General features: G+C 47.1%; 1 protein-coding gene across 1 annotated transcript; it reads left to right on the plus strand.

The window, feature by feature from the left end:
- The first annotated feature begins 1,692 nt into the window (after nucleotides 1–1,692).
- On the plus strand, nucleotides 1,693–6,409 carry LOC107884315. The gene is made up of 2 exons (XM_016806112.2): nucleotides 1,693–4,084; nucleotides 4,341–6,409. The coding sequence occupies exons 1-2, from the start codon at nucleotides 1,693–1,695 to the stop codon at nucleotides 6,407–6,409; spliced, it is 4,461 nt and encodes a 1,486-aa protein (XP_016661601.2).
- Nucleotides 6,410–10,507: the final 4,098 nt, after the last annotated feature.

Genomic DNA, 10,507 nt, shown 5'->3' on the forward strand with positions numbered 1-10,507 from the left:
TTTATTACTTTTTAGGGCAGTTGTATACATTCACCAATACCTCTAAGTTTTTTATCATATCATATCATATATTATATTATATTATGTGGCTTGGTGCAAGAAGGGCCAATGTCATATTTTGACAATGTTCAAGAATTTTCAAGTAATTTCAGTAAATTTTATTTTGGAACTCTAAACATTCTGTTACTTAATTATATTTGTTTTTATTCCATTCTATTTATGACTCTCAATATGAACGTTTGAGTTGGACATTGGCCACCCAAGAAAAATAATAAAATTATATATATATCATTAATTTATAATAATAATAATAATAATAATAATAATATTTATAATAATTTTATAATAATAATAATAATAATGTTTATAACTTAATAGAGACATTGCCCCCTTTTAATGAAATTTTTTGTCAAAATGTGACATTGACCTTTCTTGCACCAATCCACAGAATTATCTTATGTGTTGGTCAGGTATATTATTATTACGCATTTAATGCATTTGTTCGAACTTGCCGCCGTTTCCAATGTACGATTTCGCAACCGGTCCGCGAGACAGCGCATCGCGCGGCCAGCCGACGCGGGCCTCCGGACGAGTCGCCGCCGGCGACGTTTAACTTGTCTTTTCCGTACGCTCTATGAGAGCTGACCGTGTGCGTGTGTCGCGTCCGGCCGTTTTTCTGGTGCCGTTTAGCGACTACCTCGGGTTCGTGTGGTGTGCTTTATCCGCGCACGTTCTTTATTTTACATTGTTTTCGACGCTGTTTTTTTCGTTTCCGACGTCGTTACGACTATCGTCGACCCGTCGTCCGTTGTGCGACCGAAAGGTGTTGCCGCGTGTTATCCGCCGATTACTCGCGCCCGTTATTACTTCGCGTCGGATCATCATAGTCGTCTGATTCCGACGGGCCATAGTTCGTGTCGCGACCGGCAACACGTCATCGTTCGCCATCGATCTTATTATTGTGCGCGTATATCGTTCGCCATCGATCCGATTATTGAGTGCATAAGTCCCGCGTGCGACGCCGCTCTCAGTGCCGTGATTGCATAATTCGTGTTACGTAATCCGGCCACTCGCCGTCGTCAACAGCCGCCGCGCCCCGCTTCACCGGCGTGTCATCTCGCTCACGCTGCCGCAGCTGTTGCAGTCGCTGCCACCAATACACCGCCGTCGTCGATACACCACCCCACCGCGGCGTATGTGCCGACCGGTAACCTTTTATATTTTATTATCATTGTTGCGATTATCGCACGTACCATTATATTATTATTATTGTTGTTATATTATTATTGTTTTGCGTTGCGCCCGGGAAGAGACGTTTTCCCGGCCAACATTCGTACACTTGTTCTCGTACAATATACCTATATTATTTTTACCTATTTACGAACTATTTTTATTTATATTTATTGGTCACCTATTCGGTCCAAGGCTGAACACCATATTTTCTTTATTCTAGTAGTTGCCCGGCCAAATGCTGAGGAAATAGCCGGCTGCTCAAACATATGGTAGCAGAGCGTGGTTAATTTATTATTTAATTGTGGTGTTCACGTTTGGATTGGGTTCGTGACAACTTGGTTAGGACCATTGTCCCCGTTATTTATTGTACTTGAGCGCCGTTAGATTGAGTGATTGCCCCGTGGGTTACGTGCGCGCACCTTTTGTTTACATCCTTCCGAACTCGTAACCAGCCTTTTCATGGCTTCTGAAGAGGAACTGGAGCGGAATAAGCGCGCAAAGGATCGGGCATTGGCTAAACGTGCCTCGTACGTCGCGCGCATTAAGGCTATCCACGCGACGGCTTTACCGGCCAGTGAGGACGCGACCAAGGTGCCGCGGCTGCTCGCGGCAGCTGCCAAGCTGGATAATCTGTTGACTGCGTTCGAGATTGAGGATAATGCTGTGTTCGAAGCTTATTGTGCACTCGATATGTTGAGCGAGTATACGACGGACGTTGTCGTTGAAGTGAACGAGTGGGCTTATGATATCCAGTCTATTGCTTCACGCTATAATGTTCAACCCGTTGCTGGGGGTGACCCTCTCGGGGAACAACCCCGCGTTTTCCGTCGACTACCTGAAATTCCGTTACCGCGATTCGACGGCGATATTCATAAGTGGCCTGCATTCCGTGATCAGTTCATCGCGGTAATGTCTCAATTTTCGGACATACCCGACATCGAGCGGTTTCATCACTTGCGCAGCTGTATTCATGGAAGTGCCGCGGACGTCATCCGTGGTATACTGGTTTCGGGAGCCACATTCACCGTAGCCTGGGCCGCATTAGTATCGCGTTACGACAAGCCGCGTTTAGTCGCGGGATCTTTCGTCGACCAATTATTGCAAGTACCTGTGTCGTCCGTGGACAGTTTGTCGGACTTGAATAAATTTATGTCAGTGTTCGGTGAAGGTATTTCAGTTCTTACTGCATTACAGGTTCCCGACTTAGGCGATTTCATTTTATTTTCACTAGCATCACGGTGCCTTTCACCGTCGTGTCGCACGCTATTTGAGTCGGAAACGACAGGTGACTTCCCTACGGTGGATGACTTGTTTACATTTATTAAAAACCGTATTGCCATTCTCGAGCGCGTACAGGGCGTCGCCGGTAAGCAGGCCGTGCTCGCGTCCCGTCCTAAGGACCGACCGTCTGCGCCGTCGAAGTGGTCACGTAAAGTGGATCGACCATCGCCGACATCATTAGTCTCGGCGGTGCAAGTGCCGTCGCCGTCACCGTCGCCGCACACAGTGTCGTGTCAATACTGCAATAATTCACACGCGCTTAATGCGTGCCGCAAATTCGGTTCACTACCTGCGGACGAACGTTCGAAATGGGCGCGTGCTCAACGTATTTGTTTCTCATGTCTCAGTTCCGGTCATTGGTCCCCGAGTTGTAAGGCGCCCACCAAATGTGCCGTTTGTTCACGTCGTCATCATACTTTGTTACATTCGGCGGTTAAGGACGTTGCGGCGTCATCGGAGGCGGAGACAGCTGCCGTCCCCACATCGCTATTATCTGGACTCGGGTCGCCGTCCGTTGTGCTTGGCACGGCGTTGGTACACATCCGTGATCGCTCTGGAAGTTTCCAAGTAGCCCGTGCGCTGATTGACTCCGCGTCACAAATAAACGCGATTTCACTGTCATGCGCGAAGCGTCTAGGTCTTCGTTGGTCATCTTGGTCGGCACCAATTTCGGGTTTAGCTGGCGTGCCGGTAGTCACGGTGCAAGGACGAGTCGATTGCCATGTTGTGCCGCGCTACGCGTCCGATCCGGTTTTAGCGTTCGAGTCATGGGTTCTGCCGTCTATAACCGGTGACCTCCCGCGGCATTCGTTGGAACCGTCTGTACGGGATAAGTTTTCGCACTTGGCGTTGGCGGACCCGGATTTCCATATCGCCGCACCGGTTGATCTATTATTAGGCGCAGACCTGTTTCCATCCATTATTGACGGGCGGCAAGTTGTTGTGAATAAGTCGTTGCCCGCCGCGTTCAGTTCATGTTTCGGGTGGATTCTTATTGGTTCGGTGTCGCCGTCGGATATATCGACCCCGCAAACCACCGCCGTATCCCTACTCACGTCTGTGGAACAACTAATCGACCGTTTTTGGCACATCGAGGAGCCCGACGTAGCACCGCTGAAGTTCACCGACGCCGGCAAATGCGAAGCCGTATTTCGTGATAATGTTGTCCGTGACGGGTCCGGCCGTTTTTCGGTTCCATTGCCGTTCCGTGTGCCGTTGCATGATAATTTATTTCCCGGGTCTCGGGCGGTCGCGGCCAAACGGTTCGATCATCTCGAGCGGAAGCTAAGCACGAACGATCAAATGCGCACTAAGTACAACAATTTTATGTCGGAATATTTGTCACTCGGACACATGTCAGTGGCGTCCACTCCTGGCCGGTATTTTATTCCGCATCATGCCGTGTGTGGCGCCGATGAAAAATTCCGCGTAGTGTTCGACGCGTCCGCTTCGGTCGCCGATGGCTCGTCACTAAATTCATCGTTATTCCCGGGCCCAAAGTTACAGCAGGACATCGTAGATGTGCTCACGCGCTTTCGCTTGTTTCGTCATGCATTTACCACCGATATTTGTAAAATGTATCGACAGATTACCGTCCTCCCGCAATATCGTGCGTATCAGCATATTCTATGGCGATCGTCCCCGCATATGGAGCTCGTCGAATACGAATTAAATACCGTGACTTATGGCGTAAACTGTGCGCCGTTTCTCGCGCTACGCGTCTTGGCAGGAGGTCGCTGAGGTCGACTGCCGCGGATCCGCCCGCGTATGCGACGCGTTGCGCCACCAGACGTATGTCGACGATATTTGTTACGGCGCCGACACAGTGGACGACGCGCTCAGTATTCAAGTAGAACTCACGGCTGTCCTTAACGGCGCGGGTTTTGAATTGCGAAAATGGGCTAGCAATACCGCAGCGGTCGTGCATGCTGTTCCGGAAGAATTCCGAGTGATTAAATCTACAACGTTTGCCGGTGATGAGGGTGGTGACACGAAGGTCCTCGGTTTGTCCTGGCATACCGGTGGCGATTATTTCGGATGTGAAGCTCACCTCGACTCGGCCGCGGTATTTACCAAACGTGGTATATTGTCACTTACTGCACGTTTCTTCGATCCGTTAGGCTTATTCGCGCCATCAATTTTCCTTGCCAAGCACATAATGCAACGCACCTGGCAGTCCAATTGTACGTGGGACCAGCGTTTGCCTACCGAGATTCACTCAGATTGGTCGCGGTTCGTCGACGAATTGCCCGCGCTAGCCTCCGTGCGTGTTCCGCGTTATTTCAATACAACCGCTGGAGCTCAGTGTTCGTTGTATGGATTTTGCGACGCGTCGCAACGCGGCTATGCCGCGGTAGTGTTTTTGCGTATCCATGACGCCCCTCGCGCGTCGTCAGTCATGTTGGTCGGTTCCAAGACCAAGTTAGCGCCGCTCAAACCGTTATCGATTCCTAGGCTCGAGCTGAACGCCGCCGTGTTATTGTCGCGCTGGATGAGCCGAATATTTTTATTATTAAATACGCACATCGATATCGTTGACATGTGTTCCTGGACGGATTCCTCGATTGTATTGTCATGGTTAACTGTGCCCCATGACACGTTCAAGCAATATGTATCAAACCGTGTGCACCAGGTGCGGACGTTGTTGCCGAGTTGTCAATGGCGTCACGTCAGTTCGGAGATGAACCCGGCGGACTGTGCGTCCCGTGGGTTGATGCCGTCTGAGTTGCCGCACCATCAGTTATATTGGCAGGGCCCGGCCTTTCTCCGTGACCCTCCACAGGAATGGGGGAGTGACATTGCGCGTTTGCCCGTTGCGGAACTGCCTGAGGTTAAATCAATGTCACCTGCAGTTTGTTTAGCTGCCCCCACGGTCGAATGGTTCACGCGTTTCTCGTCTTACGACGCACTTATACGTGTAGTCGCGCGTGTGCGCCGGTTTATTAATATTTGTCGTCGACGTCCTGTCGAGAAATCGAATGCGCTTACTCGAGCGGAGCTCGACGGGGCAACTCGCGCGGTAATTGCCGCGTCTCAACGTGTCACATTTCCGACATTAGTCAGCGACTTGCGAAGATTACGTCACTTAGCATCCAAGCCGTTGGCACGATTGTGCCCTTTTGTCGATTCCGAAGGTATAATCCGCGTCGGTGGACGCTTACGTCATTCAGAGTTACCGTACGATGGTCGACATCCAATTTTGTTAGCAAAAGGGTCATACCTCGCGCTGCTAGTGTGCCGTCACTGGCACAAAATCACTGGTCACTCTGGACCACGGGTAATGACCTCCTTGATACATCGGCAGTATTGGATTGTGTCGCTGCGTGCCGTTATTCATTCAGTCGTTAGTCAATGCACACGGTGCGTGCGTCTCCGCGCGTCCGTCCCTACGCCGGTCATGGCGGATTTACCAGAATCGCGGGTCTTGCAATGTCGCCCGTTCTCCTGCGTCGGTGTCGACTACGCCGGGCCTATACCTATGCGTGACAACAAATTACGAAAATCTCGGACGTACAAGGCATATATAGCCGTCTTCGTATGTATGAGCGTCAAAGCCGTCCATCTGGAACTTGTATCAGATTTGTCCACTCCGGCTTTTCTCGCCGGCTTCGACAGGTTCGTCGCTCGGCGTGGCCTGCCTACGACAGTTTATTCCGACTGTGGGACAAATTTTGTTGGGGCCGACAGACAACTGCGTCAGCTGATTAATAGCGCCGCCGCACAATCGATCATTACGTCGGGGAGGCCCTACTGCGACTGGAAGTTTAATCCCCCCAGCGCACCACATTTTGGGGGGTTGTGGGAGGCCGCAGTCCGCTTGGCTAAGCGCCTATTGGTCCGAATCATGGGTGCCCACGTCTTCACTTATGAAGAATTTACAACCGTAGTGTGTTGAGTTGAAACCGTGCTGAACTCGCGCCCCCTCACCCCAGCATCGACCGACCCTCACGATCTCGACTGTCTAACTCCCGGCCATTTTTTGATCGGTCAGCCGCTGTTAGCGCTCCCGCCGCGTACTACTGAATGTCCGGAGCGTCCACTCACGGATCGTTGGAAGCTGTTGGACCACTGTCACCAGCACTTCTGGCGCCGTTTGTCGACGGAATATTTACATACGCTACAAGAACGAGGGAAGTGGACACGCGGCCAACCAAATATCGAAGTCGGTCAGATGGTCACTATCAGGGACAGCCTAGCCCCTCCCTTGGAGTGGCGACTTGGGCGGGTGCTCGAGGTGCTACCGGGTGCGGATGGTGTGGTGAGAGTTGTGCGCGTTCTGACCTCGCGCGGTATAGTCACTCGTCCTGCGGCTAAGCTCGTGTTATTACCTGGTAATGGTACAGGTCCCCTTATTTAATTATGTTTAATTGCCATACAGTTTATTATTTTATGCTCCTTTTTTTGCAATCATTACTTTATTTTACTCTGTCGAATTATTAATTATGTTATTACGTTGAATTATTGTTCGGCTTATCTGGTGGCTTGTGCTACTTATTTATATATTTTTGTATTATTTATTCGTGACCCTATTGTCACTTGTTAACGTGCCTAGCGTTACTTGTTATCATTAATTTATTGTGTTTTTTTTTTTTTTTACCCTGTTTTGGTACAATTGTTATTTTCATGATATATTTAATTTGTCTATTGTTTATTCACATTTATATTTTTGTTATTTTTCGGCCTTTAAATTTATATACGATAGGTACTAGTATCGGCGGCGTTCAAAATTGATGTGATGCTGCGCCTCCCATGGGGGAGTATGTTCGAACTTGCCGCCGTTTCCAATGTACGATTTCGCAACCGGTCCGCGAGACAGCGCATCGCGCGGCCAGCCGACGCGGGCCTCCGGACGAGTCGCCGCCGGCGACGTTTAACTTGTCTTTTCCGTACGCTCTATGAGAGCTGACCGTGTGCGTGTGTCGCGTCCGGCCGTTTTTCTGGTGCCGTTTAGCGACTACCTCGGGTTCGTGTGGTGTGCTTTATCCGCGCACGTTCTTTATTTTACATTGTTTTCGACGCTGTTTTTTTCGTTTCCGACGTCGTTACGACTATCGTCGACCCGTCGTCCGTTGTGCGACCGAAAGGTGTTGCCGCGTGTTATCCGCCGATTACTCGCGCCCGTTATTACTTCGCGTCGGATCATCATAGTCGTCTGATTCCGACGGGCCATAGTTCGTGTCGCGACCGGCAACACGTCATCGTTCGCCATCGATCTTATTATTGTGCGCGTATATCGTTCGCCATCGATCCGATTATTGAGTGCATAAGTCCCGCGTGCGACGCCGCTCTCAGTGCCGTGATTGCATAATTCGTGTTACGTAATCCGGCCACTCGCCGTCGTCAACAGCCGCCGCGCCCCGCTTCACCGGCGTGTCATCTCGCTCACGCTGCCGCAGCTGTTGCAGTCGCTGCCACCAATACACCGCCGTCGTCGATACACCACCCCACCGCGGCGTATGTGCCGACCGGTAACCTTTTATATTTTATTATCATTGTTGCGATTATCGCACGTACCATTATATTATTATTATTGTTGTTATATTATTATTGTTTTGCGTTGCGCCCGGGAAGAGACGTTTTCCCGGCCAACATTCGTACACTTGTTCTCGTACAATATACCTATATTATTTTTACCTATTTACGAACTATTTTTATTTATATTTATTGGTCACCTATTCGGTCCAAGGCTGAACACCATATTTTCTTTATTCTAGTAGTTGCCCGGGCAAATGCTGAGGAAATAGCCGGCTGCTCAAACAAAGTATCTTCAATAATCAATTTATTACCGACAACATTAATTTCTTTTTTACCCAAATGTACCTACTCTTTCGTTGTGTCGTATTTTAGGCCCATACGTTTTGTCTATATCGTAAGACTTGAACCAGTCGTTTATTTTAAAAGCTAGCGATTCGTGTGTGTCGTTTATTTCAAAATGTTGAGAATCTTGAGAGCGTTTTTCAACTTCCGTGGGTGGGGTTTGAAATGTCGCAGGATTTAAATGTTTTATCTTGTTCAATGGTTCTATAATCGGACTTAACGTTTCTGTAACTATTGAGTGAATATCAGCTTTTCCGTGTTTTAATGCTTCATACTTGCGTTTAATATTTTCTTTGGCTTTAATCAATTCTCCGAGTACCTCACCGTTAGAAGCCATGTCTGTGAATGTGGTATTTTCATAAAAACAACACTTTATATAACGACGAATGTGTCAAATCCGAGGCGATATCGACCGTTATCACGTTCACAGTCTTTGTTTATTACGATAAACTCGAATCTCCCCCGACTCCAACACGATGCAGTAAAGTCTTTAAACTCTGAATATGACATATCACCAGAGCAATGCTCATTGTATACATGCTTTAAATTAGTTTCGTCTTGTTTAAATAATACAATAAAATTAGCGTTATCACGCAAAAGTTGTTTTGGCACTTTTGAATAACTCTGAGCCAGATAGCAAACGTCTATTAAATTATGCCTAGCTCTGGAAAAGTAAGTTCTTGCGATATTTTGGTTTTCAGAAATAATATCGTCAAAAATAAATACAGAGTTTGGCAAAGCTTCTTCGGGTGCTATAACTTTTTCATTTTCGTAGAACGTGAATAATTGTATTCCATCAATGTCTGATAATATATCGCTAAGCATTTTATATTTAGGCTGATCCAATGTTTTCGAATATATGTATACGTTGTGAAATCGTATTCCGTTTATATTGGTTAATAATGTGTAAATTAAATTTGTTTTTCCGCAGCCAGAAGGACCCACGATAAGCGCGCGTATCGTATTTGGTAGAAGCGCTCCATGTCTGTGTTTTTGATACGATGTAGGCGGGTCCACGTTTTCAACTGATAGTTTTATTTTTTGTTTGATGAACTTCATTTTTTATATAAATAACTGAGCAACGATGATAAACCAATCAGTACACAATGTCGCTCGCTCGAAGAAGGAACAAGAATAAGGGCAGCGGACTTATCAACACGCTCATAAACAAATTACCAATCGAGCTTCACGTGCCTGGTATTTTTTTTTTCTAAACATGATAATATTATATTTTCTTATCATTTTATATTTTAGGTTATCAATACTGTGGACCTGGTACAAATTTAGGAAAACGATTAGCACGTGGTGATAAAGGTATAAACCCTCTGGACTCTGCTTGTAGAGATCACGATATTGCATACAAACATAGCAACTCTGTCGCAGATCGTAACAAAGCCGATTATATATTAGAGCAGCGAGCCTGGGATAGGTTCAAGTCAAAAGATTCGAGTTTAAAAGAAAAAGCCGTGGCTTGGGGTGTAACAACCGCCATGAAAGCTAAACGTAAAGTAGGCGGAGGTTGTGGGTTTAAAGCGGCACTTAAAGCGAGTAAAAACGTTATAAAGAAAAATATCGGTGAAAAAAACTTGATGAAATTAACTAAAAAATGTGTAGCTGTCGCGCGAAAAACATTTAAAATTAAGAAGACAAAAGTTCCACGAACAATAACGATCCCGAAGAAAGGCGGCTTGTTACCACTCATACCGATTTTCGCCGGTCTGTCAGCTCTGGGAGCCTTAACTGGTGGCGTTGCCAACGTTGTGAAGGTTGCTAATGATTTTAATAGAAACACTCCATCCCATTTGGGCAAAGGGTTATATCTCACACCGTATAAAGGCAACTCATACAAAATTGGTTCCGGTTTATATCTTGCACCATTTAAAAGTGGTGGGGGTGTCAAAGCTAAAAAAAAACTAATATCTACGTTACCCAGTAGAGCGTTGTACGATTTCGAACTTATAAAAATTGCTCGTTTAATGAAAATACCTCATTTCATCGGCGTGTTTACCAGAGATAGGTTATCTACACGTCCTAAACGTCAAGAATCAGCGATTATTAACTTGGACACGGAAAACGGTACAGGAACGCATTGGGTAGCGTATAAAAAATCGGAAATCAAGTTAAATATTACGACAGTTTGGAATTTACCACCCCCACTTGAAGTACACAATATTTT

The sequence above is a fragment of the Acyrthosiphon pisum genome, chromosome X (assembly GCF_005508785.2).
Source record: "Acyrthosiphon pisum isolate AL4f chromosome X, pea_aphid_22Mar2018_4r6ur, whole genome shotgun sequence".
Classification (NCBI taxonomy): domain Eukaryota; kingdom Metazoa; phylum Arthropoda; class Insecta; order Hemiptera; family Aphididae; genus Acyrthosiphon; species Acyrthosiphon pisum.

Excerpts from the sequence above, each read along its gene's own strand:
- LOC107884315 (XM_016806112.2), top strand. The coding sequence starts at position 1,693 with ATGGCTTCTGAAGAGGAACTGGAGCGGAATAAGCGCGCAAAGGATCGG. Across the intron at positions 4,085-4,340 it reads TGCATTTACCACCGATATTT|TGGACGACGCGCTCAGTATT; the intron begins GTAAAATGTATC and ends GCGCCGACACAG.